Source organism: Salmo salar, chromosome 17 (assembly GCF_965601325.2).
Source record: "Salmo salar chromosome 17, fSalSal1, whole genome shotgun sequence".
NCBI classification, from domain to species: domain Eukaryota; kingdom Metazoa; phylum Chordata; class Actinopteri; order Salmoniformes; family Salmonidae; genus Salmo; species Salmo salar.
In genome coordinates, this window is record NC_138307.1 from 45,324,119 (window position 1) to 45,340,960 (window position 16,842).

At 41.3% G+C, this 16,842-nt stretch overlaps 1 protein-coding gene across 1 annotated transcript in view; it reads right to left on the minus strand.

The window, feature by feature from the left end:
- The window catches only part of LOC106575999 (protein phosphatase 1H), a 68,253-nt gene that overhangs the window by 1,586 nt on the left and 49,825 nt on the right, over positions 1-16,842 (minus strand). The window contains exons 7-10 of the mRNA XM_014152795.3: positions 7,481-7,544; positions 7,223-7,330; positions 4,375-4,526; positions 1-4,171 (exon numbers count right to left, since the gene is read on the minus strand). The exon at positions 1-4,171 is cut by the window's left edge and continues 1,586 nt beyond it. Of these exons, the coding sequence (XP_014008270.1) occupies positions 4,024-4,171; positions 4,375-4,526; positions 7,223-7,330; positions 7,481-7,544 (472 nt within the window). The 3' untranslated portion in view covers positions 1-4,023. The remainder of the gene's footprint in view (positions 4,172-4,374; positions 4,527-7,222; positions 7,331-7,480; positions 7,545-16,842) is intronic.

Consider the following 16,842-nt stretch of genomic DNA (forward strand, 5'->3'; position numbering starts at 1 on the left):
AGTGGGTGGGGAGCTCACCTTTACTGACAGTTCTTGGAAAAAGCCTACAGTTGAAGTCGGAAGTTTACATACACCTTAGCCAAATACATTAAACTCAATTTTTCACAATTCCTGACATTTAATCCTAGTAAAAATTCCTGTCTTAGGTTAGTTAGGATCACCACTTTATTTTAAGAATGTGAAATGGCAGAACAATAGTAGAGAGAAGGATTTATTTCAGCTTTTATTTCTTTCATCACATTCCCAGTGGGTCAGAAGTTTACATGCACTCAGTTAGTATTTGGTAGCATTGCCTTTAAATGGTTTAACCTGGGTCAAACGCTTCAGGTAGCCTTCCACAAGCTTCCCACAATAAGTTGGGTGAATTTTGGCCCATTCCTCCTGACAGAGCTGGTGTAACTGAGTCAGGTTTGTAGGCCTCCTTGCTCGCACAAGCTTTTTCAGTTCTGCCCACAAATGTTCTATTGGATTGAGGTCAGGGCTTTGTGATGGCCACTCCAATACCTTGACTTTGTTGTCCTTAAGCCATTTTGCCACAACTTTGGAAGTATGCTTGGGGTCATTGTCCATTTGAAAGACCCATTTGCGACCAAGCTACCAAGCTGGGATGGTGTTCTTCGGCTTGCAAGCGTCCCCCTTTTTCCTCCAAACATAACGATGCTCATTATGGCCAAACAGTTCTATTTTTGTTTCATCAGACCAGAGGACATTTCTCCAAAAAGTACAATCTTTGGACCCATGTGTAGTAGCAAACCATAGTCTGGCTTTTTTATGGTGGTTTTGGAGCAGTAACTTCTTCCTTGCTGAGCGGCCTTTCAGGTTATGTCGATTTAGGACTTGTTTTACTGTGGAAATAAGATACTTTTGTACCTGTTTCCTCCAGCATCTTCACAAGGTCCTTTGCTGTTGTTCTGGGATTGATTTGCACTTTTCGCACCAAAGTATGTTCATCGATTGGAGACAGAATCTCCAGCATCTCTTTCCTGAGCGGTATGACGGCTGCGTGGTCCCATGGTGTTTATACTTGCGTACTATTGTTTGTACAGATGAACGTGGTACCTTCAGGCGTTTGGAAATCGCTCCCAAGGATGAACCAGACTTGTGGAGGTCTAAAAAAAAAAATGTTCAGAGGTCTTTGCTGATTTCTTTTGATTTTCCCATGATGTCAAGCAAAGAGGCACTGAGTTTGAAGGTAGACCTTGAAATACATGCACAGGTCCACCTCCAATTGACTCAAATTATGTTAATTAGCCTATCAGAAGCTTCTAAACCATGACATAATTTTCTGGAATTTTCCAAGCTGGTTAAAGGCAGTCAACTTAGTGTTTGTAAACGTCTGACCCACTGGAATTGTGACACAGTGAATTATAAGTGAAATAATCTGTCTGTAAACAATTGTTGGAAAAATGACTTGTCATGCAGAAAGTAGATGTCCTAATCGACTTGCCAAAACTAAAGATTGTTAACAAGAAATTTGTGGAGTGGTTAAAGAAACAAGTTTTAATGACTCCAACCTAAGTGTATGTAAACTTCTGACTTCAACTGTATGTCAAGCAACATGGACGCAGTGTTGGGGTGAGATTATCTCAAGTAAATTTGCTGATACACAAAGCAATGGCACATGGTTTCACAAAAAATGCTCCTACAGACACTAGGTCACATGGCTGTGGCTTGCTATATAAAGTAGGCAGACAGGCATTGTGCCATTCAGTTTCTGTTCAATTGAATGTCAGAATGAGCAAAACAAGTGACCTATACAACTTTGAGCGTGGTATGATCGTCTGTGCCAGGCGCACCAGATCCAGTATCACAGAAACGGCCGCCCTACTGAGCTTTTCACAAATGACAGAGTCTAGGGTTTACCGTGAATGTTGCGGCAAACCAAAAATATCCAGTCAGCGGCAGTCCTGTGGGCGAAAACAGCTTGTTAATGAGAGAGGTCAAAGGAGAATGGCAAGAATCGTACAAGCTATCATGATGGCCGCAAACAGACAAATAACGGCGCAGTACAACAGTAGTGTGCAGAACGGCATCTCGGAAAGCACAACTTGTCAATCCTCGTCAAGGATAGGCTATTACAGAAGATGACCACACCATGTTCCACTCCTATCAGCTAAAAACAAGAAGCGGCGGCTCCAGTGGGCACGTGATCACCAACACTGGACAATTGAGGAGTGAAAAAACATCCTCATCAATATCATCAAATTTCATAAACATGATTTTGACTGTGCAAGACCTTTCAGGCCTATTCAATCAGTTTCAGCATAAACCTGCCATGACCAACAACTGCATAGCCATTTTCTTGCTTTTGTTTAGGTGATGTTAGAGGTGTTGGAGCAGCTCTTGTCATCATGTCACGAAACCACACCTGTCTATAAAACCCACCCGCATTCGAAGTTCAGAATGAGAAAGTGTAGGCTATATAGAAAGTGACACTCAAATTGAAACTCATTAAACAAATGAATAAGGAATTGATTTCAGCCTAATTGAGGTGTAGATTACAACACACATTCCAATGTTTGCGCTTGAAACAAGGCTGCATGGGATTTAGACTAATGCGACTCGTGCATCCAATGGCAATGTCTGCGATAGGTATAACGCCAGGAGTCACTTGCTGATTTGACAGCTCCAACGATGTTACACCTCTAAAATAATCTCAATAAAAACACAAACTGCTATGCAGTTGTCGGTTATCGTGGGTTAAGGCCTATCTGATTGGAAATAGCCCTAAATGTAGCACATGGTCTACTGATGGGTAGATAGCAGAGTCAAGTATCTTATGTTAGGAAACCATCTTCGAGCACAGCATCTGTGAAAACTTCATCCAGAACTTCAGCCACCATCAACAATACATCAAAGCTGACAATGTCCCCAAAATATGTAATGTAACATGTAGGAAATTATATAGTATGTTTACATCAATTCATATGTTTTATCATGGTATGAATGAAAATAAAACAATGGTGCAGTATGACATGTGGATTACTGGCACTGAATTGAAGGATCAAGTCTGACAATACATCAGTCAGTATAAATAAATCCTCTTACAATATTGAAAAGTAAAATATGCATAAAATGGCACAAACTGAAGTGGCAATGGTGTAGGCCAACCTACTTAATAATCCATTTAGTATATGAAACCTAAAAACATCCTTCAGCAAAGAGATCTCTTTTCTTAGGTATAGTAGTTCAGACTGAACCCAATCTCCATCAATTTCCCAAAGCAAGCAGCATTACATGCAAATAAACATCTTGAACATTATCAGCCTAAAATAATGATCTAACAGGGTGATGAACAGAAATAAATATACAGCTACATCATAAGATTTGTAACAGAACTTGGGTCTTGGTCTATGAATATATTATAAAATAGAACTCTTAACATAATGTTTTTTTTGAATGACTATGACCATTTTTACACCAATGAGGAAAAACAACAAGATCAAGTCCTAAAGAAACAGTACCATAGTAAACTATTGCACTTTGCTCAGTCAGATTATGGTGAGGGATACAGAATCTATCTCCATTACATAGGCTACATCAAGTAAAAACATTTGATCTTCACTAAGTTCAGCCTCCCTTTCCAGTTGAGATGAGTGAGATGTTTTAGAAAGCGACATACATAATACTTTTAGTAGAAACCATTTTCTGCCAGACAAACACCTGTCTGTACGGAGCCTTGGTAGGTCTGAAAGAAATACTGTACTTCAGGAAGTGACTCCTCTGAAGCCACACTGTGGCAAAGCAGGAAACAAAGCTGCACAGGTCAGCACAGTCCAGCATCACATGACTGGGATCTCAGGTCACATACCACAATCTGAAGCTCATACCCGTTTAGGGAAGAAGGGAACATTGTAACATCTTGAAGGATTCGTTTCTTGAATATCACTTATAGTACAGCACTGAGAGGGGGGTGACACACACAGAGAGAGAGTCAAAAAGAGAGGGGTACAGTACTGCTGGTTGAGGAGGGAACCTGCCATAGAGATGGGAGTCTGCTCCATTCATGGCCTGTAGGTGGTTCTAGGGCTGGCGGTTTCCGTACATCAGAGGGATGATGTAACACGAGATGTCGTCTCCAGATCCCAGCCGTTCATTAGTGATCCGCCAGCTTCGGTCCTTTAGTACTCCCCGCGCTCTCATCACCAGATCCTGAGCAGCCATCGTGTACCTGGTCACACACATGAAGTGGAGGGGTGTTATGGCAAAAATGGTCCACTGTCAATAGTTGTATTTGCTTTGTTTGTAAGATGTTGGATGTTTACTCAATTTACAAAATTGCATAATACAATGTCAGAAGGATGTCATGGAAAACTATTGAAAAATGTACTTTTACACGCACGCAGGTCCACTTGCACACAGACACACACCTACCTGTTTATGTCGTCAGGGTCACAGTTGGCCAAGAAGGTGGAGACTGATTCGTTGACTTCCTTGTTGGACAGGACGTCCCAGAGGCCATCTGTTCCCATCACCAGGACGTCGTCAGCACCGTGCTCGTATTGGTTTAGGTTGTACACCGTCACCTAGAAAGAATAACAACACAATGGGTCAGGTTGTGCATAGTAACAGCAATAGCAGACTGAGTTAGCACCATGCTCGTACTGAGTCAGGTTGTACACCAGGGATCATCAACTAGATTTTCAGCCGTGGGCCGACTGCAAATTGACTGCAAGAAGCCAAACATATATAAAACATAATCATTTCAAACCTTGCTTAAATTTGTATACGATCACGTGTATCTCTATTACGCGTGGGATTACTAAATTTCCCAAATTAAAATCATCTGGAGTTCATTTCCTGGTGTTTTTAAAGTCTTATGTCCAACAATAAAAATTGGAAAACTTGGCAGTGCCAGATAAAACCATCCGCAGCCTGCCCACCAGTTGGGGAACCCTATTGTACACCTTCCCCTGTAACAAACAACAGGGTCTTACCAGGAGGGAACACCAATTACATATATAATCGAATAGGATCTCTGAGTCTGATATCACACAACCTTGGTTTGACCATGACAGAGGAACTGTGGTACTGTACACCCTGTGCTTTAGCCAACTCTTCTATCATCATACCATACAACAGTGTGGGAGCAGGCTACTGTAGACCCTGAAGCTATTCTCTCTGCCTTCGATCTAAAGATGATAACACTGTATAATAATGGCACCATAATATATGAGAGAGAGGTAGAGAGACCCTGGCTGAACTGCCTGTGTAATGAATAAAGAGCTGCAAATTATCAGACTGAATGAGACGGACTCAATGGATGGACTATGAGTGAGATGAAAGAGTTGTGAAACTACCAGAGTCAGGTGGGCAAAAGTACTCCAAGAACCAAGCAAGGCCCAAAATATTATGCATCACTCTTTCCTTCCTTGAACTATTTACTAGTCTGATAACTTTTGTCTTTACTCGCTGTTACAAACCCAGTTAGCCAATCCACTGAAAAAACAACACTTTCACTCGGTCGAGGGTAATGTACACCTAGCTACGTTGATCATAAACTAAGCTATAATGTGTGCACAAGGCGTGAGCTGGATACAGTGGCTTGCAAAAGTATTCACCCCCCATGGCATTTCTCCTATTGTATTGCCTTACAACCTGGAATTAAAATAGATTTTTTGGGGGGGTTGTATAATTTGATTTACACAACATACCACTTTGAAGATGCAAAATATTTTTTGGAGTGAAACAAACAAGAAATAAGACAAAAAAAAGAACTTGAGCATGCATAACTATTCACCCCCCCAAAGTCAATACTTTGTAGAGCCACCTTTTGCAGCAATTACAGCTGCAAGTCTCTTGGGGTATGTCTCTATAAGCTTGGCACATCTAGCCACTGGGATCTAGCCACTACAAGGCAAAACTGCTCCAGCTCCTTCAAGTTGGATGGGTTCCGCTGGTGTACAGATTTCTTTAAGTCATATCACAGATTTTCAATTGGATTGAGGTCTGGGCTATGACTAGGCCATTCCAAGACATGTAAATGTTTCCCCTTAAACCACTCGAGTGTTGCTTTAGCAGTATGCTTAGGATCATTGTCCTGCTGGAAGGTGAACCGTCCCAGTCTCAAATCTCTGGAAGACTGAAACAGGTTTCCCTCAAGAATTTCCCTGTATTTAGTGCCATCCATCATTCCTTCAATTCTGACTAGTTTACCAGTCCCTGCCAATGAAAAACATCCCCACAGCATGATGCTGCCACCACCATGCTTTACTGTGGGGATGGAGTTCTCGGGGTGATGAGAGGTGTTGGGTTTGTGCCAAAAAGCTCAATTTTAGTCCCGTCTGACCAGATACATTCTTCCATACGTTTGGGGAGTTTCACACATGCCTTTTGGAGAACATCAAACGTGTTTGCTTATTTTTTTCTTTAAGCAATGGCTTTTTTCTGGCTACTCTTCCTTAAAGCCCAGGCCTGTGGAGTGTACGGCTTAAAGTAGTCCTATGGACAGATACTCCAATCTCCGCTGTGGAGCTTTACAGCTCCTTCAGCATTATCTTTGGTCTCTTTGTTGCCTCTCTGATTAATGCCCTCCTTGCCTGGTCTGTGAGTTTTGGTGGGCAGCCCTCTCTTGGCAGGTTTGTTGTGGTGCCATATTCTTTCAATTTTTTAATAATGGATTTAATGGTGTCTTTGGGATGTTAAAGGTTTCGGATATGTTTTTATAACCCAACCCTGATCTGTACTTCTCCACAACTTTGGCCCTGACTTGTTTGGAAAGCTCCTTGGTCTTCATAGTGCCGCTTGCTTGGTGGTGCCCCTTGCTTAGTGGTGTTGCAGACTCTGGGGCCTTTCAGAACAGGTGTATATATACTGAGATCATGTGATGGATCATGTGACACTTATATTGCACACAGGTGGACTTTATTTAACTAATAATGTGACTTCTGAAGGTAATTGGTTGCACCAGATCATATTTAGAGGCTTCATAGCTAAGGGGTTGAATACATATGCACGCACCACTTTCCAGGTTTTAATTTTTTTAAATTTTTTGAAACAAGTAATTTTTTTCATTTCACTTCACCCATTTGGACTATTTTGTGTATGCCCATTACATGAAATCCAAATAAAAATCTATTTAAATTACAGGTTGTAATGCAACAAAATAGTAAAAATGCTAAGGGGATGAATTCTTTTGCAAGGCACTGTACAAGATAGTGTGTGTGTGTGTGGGTAGAATGGTGCCAGGATGCTACACGCAGTGTGTCATAATTGGATTTACCTCTGGACAGCAGGACAGGAAAGGCTTGATGTAGATGTTGGAATCGTGGACTTTAAGATCATGGTCACCAAGGCCTCTGGTCACTCCTATAGTGGCCATTACTCTGGCCTGAGGAAGAGTTTTAAAGACACCAGTTAGAATACTATTAAAATAAGATATACATCAGTTTTTCCTATGTAATAAACTGTTATAAATTCTGTTCACCTCCACATTTATACACAGACACACACACTCTCTCGCGTTACACACACAAACAACCTTTTTCCCTTCGCCGTAGACCAGTGGGAACCTCAGGTCCTCATCTTCTATGGTTTTATACGCCCTATGTAGAAAGAGGAGACAATAATGTTTTTTTATTTCATGGTTTATAGCGCTGAGCATTACACACACTGTATTTGATGGTCCTTATTATACCTGTAGCTGAAGGGAGGAGAGGGAGAGCGAGGTGGAGAGAGAAAGCGAGAGATGGAGCGAGATGACGGAGAAAGAAAACACAGTAAAAATCACCTGAGAACGAGGGAAGCAGATGGAGACCTCAGAGAGATCTTTCCATTTTGCTAGAGTTCATGTAGTTTTTCCTTCTTTGCTTTTTAACAGGCCAGGGAGCCATTATGGTTCTTCAGAGCCAAAGTCAGCAAGTTTAATCATGACCCGTCCTCTAGTTTCACATACACACACTGTGGTCTAAGGCACTGCATCTCAGTGCAAGACGCATCACTACAGTCCCTGGTTCGTATCCATGCTGTATCACATCTGGCAGTGATTGGGAGTCCCATAGGGCGGTGCACAATTAGCCCAGCATCATCCAGGTTTGGTTAGGGTATGCCGTCATTGTAAATAAGAATTAGTTCTTCACTGACTTGCCTAGTTAAATAAAGGTTACAAAGGGGTTTCCGTGAATTTCACAGTAATTTCCAGGCGGCTCACTAGCAAGTAAGTTACTGTATTTCATATTGCAGTACACCTTTGTAATCTAAATACACTCAAAGCAAGCACTGTGTAATGACACACATTACAATAGCGTAGAATTGAATGTATTATGCTGTAAAAAGTAAATGTTACCATAATCCTAATAAATGGATGAAATTGAGGGGATTGGTGTTTGTATGCTGCAGTATATTGCTTTCAAAGTATTTTATTGTTGATAATACCTCAAACCAAATCGCGGGTAAAACATTTGATAATACCCCAAACCAAATCGCGGGTAACCCCCGCAGAGAGAAACATTTGTTTTCAAGTTAATTTCCTGCAGTTCTACAAATTTTGCCATGGGGCAGAGAATTCTTTTTGCAGTTTTACAGCTCATTTCCTGCAATTCTACCCATTTTACCATGGAGGGAGTGGAGATTTGTTTTTGCAGTTTTAATGGCTAATTGAGTGACTATCAGTGACTGACATGAGATAAAAACTGCTGATGCACAACCAAATTTCAAAGTTGCACCCTGTATATTCTACTATTCTAACTCTCATCAATAAATTGAGACCTCGACTGACATCCAAAAAACTGTCGTCGGCGACCCCTTAGCGACCGCTTATGTCGCTTATGCCTGTGTTTCCATTGAATTGCATTGTCCACTCTACTGATAGTTTTGTGTCAAACTTTTGCGATAAATGACAAACTTGCCCAAACTGGTTTTCGCACATGCTCTCTAGACAACAGTTCGCTGATAAAGTGGACATGGAAGGGACAGATTATGAGATGGATACTTGTTTGTTAATGGCAGCTAAGCATCGATCATCATGTCACTAGCATACAAATTAAGACCCTTGATATTTATTGGAAAGGAGCATTGAGCTCATCACCGTGCACTTTCACCAACCTGTAGCCTAAACTGTGCATGCTTTTTCAATTCGCACACAACATAACATCGCGTGACTGCAAATTTACCTTGAAATGATTACGGTTCTATCAGCAGTTGTGTATTTCGTTGCATTATTAATTTGACCTACACAAAAAGATCATGTCGAACGATGACAAATTGTCTGTCAACATTTATGAAATTGTACCGACACTTCCTGTTTCCATTACACGTCTTGATTTTTTGATTATACGCCAGGAATTTACTAGCATAAAAACTGTGGAGGAAACGTGGTTAGTGACTGGGAGGCTGATATGAAGGCTTGTTTACTTCTGTGACTGGGACACAAAGAACATTGCAGTAGTACACACTACCGAAGATGGAATAGAAATAAATAGAATCTCATTCTATTCCTGTGACTGGAGCTACACTGGAAGGGCAGATCATGTTGACTACTCCAATAATAACAATATAATAACAATAACAATAGAATAACATTTAATGTGACCCATAGAGAAACTACCATCCAGAGCAATAGCTGTAAAAAAAAAAAGCAGTACACATCCATATATTGGAGAGCGATACTGAACAAGTTCCCCCTCCTCGTCTAGCCGCTATTGAACCGTCCTGAATCAGCTCACTGTGGTAATGATAATATACTGTACTCTCATAACATCAAACAGCAATTTAAACAGACAGGCTCTGCCCAGCCCACATCTCTTCCATTATGTCTACCTTCTTCTCGTGCAAGACCAGGGCTCTAGGTATACTACAGAGATGAAGGTGAAACACTGTCTCACTCATTATAACCACTCTGCCTTCCCAAGGACATTAATTAGTGAATGGAGTGTGTAGACGCATGCACATCCCAGCAGCATGCCAGATCTCTCTAAACCAACAAGATCTCACGGTCTCACTACAGTATTGTCGTTTGTCCATAAAAGTCAAAACTCAACAGTTAAGTTAAGGCATTCATTCCGACTGGTTAAAGTAAGGGTTAAGGTTTGGGATAGGGTTAAAACAGAAAAAATACAAACAAGGGCCTCGCACTGGGATTGAACCTGCAATCGTCTGAGCTGTAGCTCATGGTTTAGAGATGGTTAAAATGGGGATTTCACCCTGGGGGACCATGGGTTTGTTTTGATCATATCGGAGGGATTTCTAGGTCAGTGAGATATTTCACAAATAAGTGGCCATGAAGAGTGCTTCGCACGCCGAACAATACACCCTATGATGACTTTCAGTGTATTGGGAGGGGAGGTGCAAGATCTGAAAAAAAATCTAGTCATGCTTGTGGCATTTTGCGGAGTCTCTATTTTATACTGATCGCATGGTCATGGTCATGATATGAGAACTGAGGATGGATGAACAACATTGTAATTACTCCACAATACTAACCTAAATGACAGAGTGAAAAACAGGAAGTCCGTACCGAATAAAAATATTCCAAAACATGCATTCTGTTTGCAACAAGTCACTTAAGAAATACTGCAAAAAATATAAAACAAGGTTGTCCACTATCGACATATCTATTTATTATTGGCATCAAAATGTTAGCTGTTAAAATTAGATCCAACAATAATATTACGGGATTAGAAATCTGTGGCTGTATGCTGATGATTCATGTTTTCTTTTAAAACCACAATTAGAATCCCTCCACAGCCTCATAAAGGATCTAGATACTTTTGCTAACCTCTCTGGATTAAAAGTGTACTATATTACTTACTGGATCACAAAAAAAATTCACTTTTACATTACCATGTAGTTTACCAATAAAATGGTCTGACGGGGATGTGGACATACTCCGTATACAGTGGGGGGAAAAGTATTTGATCCCCTGCTGATTTTGTACGTTTGCCCAATTACAAAGAAATGATCAGTCTATAATTTTAATAGTACTTGTATTTGAACAGTGAGAGACAGAATAACAACAAAAAAATCCAGAAAATCCACGACAAAAATGTTATAAATTGATTTGTATTTTAATGAGGGAAATAAGTATTTGACCCCTCTGCAAAACATGACTTAGTACTTGGTAGCAAAACCCATGTTGGCAATCACAGAGGTCAGACGTTTCTTGTAGTTGGCCACCAGGTTTGCACACATCTCAGGAGGGATTTTGTCCCACTCCTCTTTGCAGATCTTCTCCAAGTCATTAAGGTTTCGAGGCTGACGTTTGGCAACTCGAACCTACAGCTCCCTCCACAGATTTTCTATGGGATTAAGGTCTGGAGACTGGCTAGGCCACTCCAGGACCATAATGTGCTTCTTCTTGAGCCACTCCTTTGTTGCCTTGGCCGTGTGTTTTGGGTCGTTGTCATGCTGGAATACCCATCCACGACCCATTTTCAATGCCCTGGCTGAGGGAAGGAGGTTCTCACCCAAGATTTGACGGTACATGGCCCCGTCCATCGTCCCTTTGATGCGGTGAAGTTGTCCTGTCCCCTTAGCAGAAAAACACCCCCAAAGCATAATGTTTCCACCTCCATGTTTGACGGTGGAGATGGTGTCCTTGGGGTCATAGGCAGCATTCCTCCTCCTCCAAACACGGCGAGTTGAGTTGATGTCAAAGAGCTCCATTTTGGTCTCATCTGACCACAACACTTTCACCAGTTGTCCTCTGAGTCATTCAGATGTTCATTGGAAAACTTCATAAGGGCATGTATATGTATTCTTGAGCAGGGGGACCTTGCAGGCGCTGCAGGATTTCAGTCCTTCACGGCGTAGTGTGTTACCAATTGTTTTCTTGGTGACTATGGTCCCAGCTACCTTGAGATCATTGACAAGATCCTCCCGTGTAGTTCTGGGCTGATTCCTCACCGTTCTCATGATCATTGCAACTCCATGAGGTGAGATCTTGCATGGAGCCCCAGGCCAAGGGATATTGACAGTTATTTTGTGTTTCTTCCATTTGCGAATATTCACACCAAATGTTGTCAACTTCTCACCAAGCTGCTTGGCGATGGTCTTGTAGCCCATTCCAGCCTTGTGTAGGTCTACAATCTTGTCCCTGACATCCTTGGAGAGCTCTTTGGTCTTGGCCATTGTGGAGAGTTTGGAATCTGATTGATTGATTGCTTCTGTGGACAGGTGTCTTTTTTTACAGGTAACAAGCTGCAGTTAGGAGCACTCCCTTTAAGAGTCTGCTCCTAATCTCAGCTCGTTACCTGTATAAAAAACACCTGGGAGCCAGAAATCTTTCTGATTGAGAGGGGGTCAAATACTTATTTCCCTCATTAAAATGCAAATCAATTTATAACATTTCTGACATGCGTATTTCTGGATATTTTTGTTGTTATTCTGTCTCTCACTGTTCAAATAAACCTACCATTAAAATGATAGACTGATCCTTTCTTTGTCAGTGGGCAAACATACAAAATCAGCAGGGGATCAAAAACTTTTTTCCCCCACTGTACATATCCCGAAAGAAAGAAATGATCTCACTCTAATACATTTTTATAGAAAGTTAACAAAAATAGATAAGATCTTGCTACCATGGAAAGAAAAATACCTGTCTATTTGTGGAAAAATCACCCTGATTACGGTAACTCTTTAGTCATATCACAGTTTACCTATTTGCTTATAGTTTTGCCTACACCTTGTGACCTGCTTTTTAAATTATATGAACAAAAAATATTCAACTTTATTTGGAATGGCAAGCCAGACAAAATTAAAAGGGCCTATTTATATAACGAATATGAATTCGGAGGGCATAAATTATTAAATATTAAAGCATTAGACCTCTCACTAAAGGCATCAGTCATACAAAAGTTATACTTAAATCTGAAATGGTTCTCTAGTAAATTAGTATATAGTTATTTTTAAACAAGCCTTAGAAAGTTGGGTGCAATTTCAATTTAATCCACCTGAAAAGACAGAACAAATATTACAAGAAATATTGTGGTTAAACTCAAATATACAAATTGATAAAAAAAAAAAAAAATTCAATAAAATGTTTAAAAAAGGTATCATTTTTGTAAATTCTATCATAAATAGGACTGGTGGAGTTATGTCACACGTGCATGTAACACAGACATATGGAAATGTCTGCTCTACCCAAAATTACAACCAATAAATTGTAGCATTACCACAAAAATGGAAGAGGCAAGTAGAAGGGGGAAAAGTAAGGAACTTGTCTGTCGGCCCTGCATTAAAGAACATAAATGGTTAAAGAAAATTGTGATGAATAAAAATATATACCAATTTCATTTAAGCACCAAAAATGTGACAGCTGTGCCATATAAATTGCAAAACAGTTTCAGATTCCATGGCACATGGTTTATGAATTGACACAGAAAACAACGGCTGATTCAACACTTTTTTCAATTTAAATCATTATACAAAATTCTTGCAACCAATAGAATGTTATATATATGGGGGATACAATCTTCCCAGCTCTGCAGATTTTGCTGCGAGGAGGCAGAGTCATTAGATCATTTATTTTGGTACTGTCCATATGTAGCTTGTTTTTCGTCACACGTTCAGGAATGGCTGAAGAATTGCAACATTTACCTGGAGCTAACTCTGCAAATAGCACTGCTGGGTAATTTAAAAAGTCATAGTCAATCGATCAATAATATAATAATACTCTTAGCAAAACATTTTCTTTAATTTGCAATATGTAGAATCTGAGAATAGAAAGGTTCAGAACTTTTGTGAAACATCACAGCACGGTTGAAAAATATATGGAAAATAGAAATAAATCAAAACTGGATGGTGTTCAGATATAGATGGGAGGGGTTGAATGGAGCTAAATGATGGCGCCGACGGAGATGGCAGCATCACGACTAGCTCTTAGGAAACTCTGCAGAATTTAGTTTGTTTATGTACAATTTTTTACGTTATTAGCTCAGGAATTGTTTTGTGTCATTACATACAGCTGGGAAGAACTATTGGATATTTGAGTGGCTGTAACTCACCAAAACTAACAGCATTACGACCAGGATTACGACTTCCCTGAAGCAGATCCTCCGATGCTCTCCCCAGAGAAATTTAACTTATTCCAGAGGCTGACCGAAAACAACACCGGCAGAGGAGAGGTACTCGGGTCTTCTGGTCCAATTTAGGAAGCGTGCACATCACCCCAATGTCCAATCTCTGGATAATAAAGTTGAGGAGCTCAAGGCGAGAGTTGCTTTTCAGAGAGACACCAGAGATTGTAACATACTCTGCCTCACGGAAACATGGCTCTCTCGAGATATACTGTCTGACTCTGTAAAGCCAGTTGGATTCTCAGTACATTGCGCCGACATGAAAAAACATCTCTCCGGGAAGCAGAAGGGTGGAGGTATTTGTTTTATGATTAATGACTTATGCTGTAACTGTGATAACATACAGGAACTCAATTCCTTCTGTTCATCCGACCTAGAATATCTTCACAATCAAATGGAGACTGTACTATCTCCCAAGATAATTTTCGTCAATAATAGCCACAGTGGTCTATCCCCCCTCAAACCGATACCACGACGGCCCTCAAAGAACTTCACTGGACTTTATGCAAAATGGAAACCACATATCCTGGGGCTGCATTTATTGTAGCTTGGGATTTTAACAATGCAAATTTGAGGAAAAGGCTCCCAAAATTCTATCAACATATTGATTGTTGTACTCACGCTCTAAAACTCTTGACCATTGTTATACTACCTTCCAGAATGCATATAAGGCCCTCCCCCGTCCTCTATTCGGCAAATTGGACCACGATTCCATCTTGCTCCTCCCCTCCTATAAGCAGAAACTCAAACAGGAAGCATCCGTGGTAAGGACTATTCAACGCTGGTCTGACCAGTCGGAATCCACGCTTCTATATTGTTTTGATCACGCGGACTGGGATTAGTTCAGAATAGCTTCAGAAAATAATATATACTGATACGGTGAATGAGTTTATCAGGAAGTGCATAGATGTTGTAGATGTTGTGACTATTAAAACCTACCCCAACCAGAAACCGTGGATAGATGGGAGCATTCGCACAAAACTGAAAGCGCAAACCACCGCATATAACCAGGGCAAGAAGACTGGGAATATGGAAGAATACAAACAGTGTAGTTATTCCCTCCGCAAAGCAATCAAGCAGGCTAAACGTCGGTATAGGGACAAAGTTGAGTCCCAGTTCAACGGCTCAGACATGAGACGTATTTGGCAGGGTCTACAGACAATCACGGATTATAAAAGGAAAAAGGACACCGACGTCTTGCTTCCAGACAGGCTGAACATCTTCTTCGCTCGCTTTGAGGATATAATACAGTGCCACCGACGCGGCCCGCTATCAAGGACTGTGGGCTCTCCTTCTCTGTGGCCGACGTGAGTAAGTCATTTAAGCTTGTTAACCGTCGCAAGGCTGCCGGCCCAGATGGTATCCCTAAATCAAATCAAATCAAATTTTATTTCTCACATACACATGGTTAGCAGATGCTAATGCGAGTTTAGCGAAATGCTTGTGCTTCTAGTTCCGACCATGCAGTAATATCTAACAAGTAATCTAACCGAACAATTTCACAACAACTACCTTATACACACAAGTGTAAAGGAATGAATAAGAATATGTACATAAAAATATATGAATGAGTGATGGCCGAACAGCATAGGCAAGATGCAGTAGTTAATATAGAGTACAGTATATACATATGAGATGAGTAATGTAGGGTATGTAAACATTATATAAAGTGGCATTGTTTAAAGTGGCTAGTGATACATTTATTACATCAAGATGCAGTAGATGGTATAGAGTACAGTATATACATATGAGATGAATAATGTAGGGTATGTAAACATTATATGAAGTGGCATTGTTTAAAGTGGCTAGTGATACATTTATTACATACATTTTTCCATTAATAAAGTGGCTGGAGTTGAGTCAGTATGTTGGCAGCAGCCACTCAATGTTAGTGATGGCTGTTTAACAGTATGATGGCCTTGAGATAGAAGCTGTTTTTCAGTCTCTCGGTCCCAGCTTTGATGCACCTGTACTGACCTCGACTTCTGGATGATAGCGGGGTGAACAGGCAGTAGCTTGGGTGGTTGTTGTCCTTGATGATCTTTTTGGCCTTCCTGTGACATCGGGTGTGTGTAGGTGTCCTGGAGGGCAGGTAGTTTGCCCCCGGTGATGCGTTGTGCAGACCTCACTACCCTCTGGAGAGCCTTACGGTTGTGGGCGGAGCAGTTGCCGTACCAGGCGGTGATACAGCCCGACAGGATGCTCTCGATTGTGCATCTGTAAAAGTTTTTGCTGACAAGCCGAATTTCTTCAGCCTCCTGAGGTTGAAGAAGCGCTGCTGCGCCTTCTTCACCACGCTGTCTGTGTGGGTGGACCATTTCACTTTGTCCATGATGTGTACGCCGAGGAACTTAAAACTTTCCACCCTCTCCACTACTGTCCCGTCGATGTGGATATGGGGCTGCTCCCTCTGCTGTTTCCTGAAATCCACGATCATCTCCTTTGTTTTGTTGACATTGAGTGTGAGGTTATTTTCCTGACACCACACTCCGAGGGCCCTCACCTCCTCCCTGTAGGCCGTCTCATCGTTGTTGCTAATCAAGCCTACCACTGTAGTGTCGTCTGCAAACTTGATGATTGAGTTGGAGGCGTGCATGGCCACGCAGTCGTGGTTGAACAGGGAGTACAAGAGAGGGCTGAGAATGCACCCTTGTGGGGCCCCAGTCTTGAGGATCAGTGGGGTGGAGATGTTGTTACCTACCCTCACCACCTTGGGTCGGCCCGTCAGGAAGTCCAGGACCCAGTTGCACAGGGCCGGGTTGAGACCCAGGGTCTCAAGCTTAATGACGAGTTTGGAGGGTACTATGGTGTTAAATGCTGAGCTGTAGTC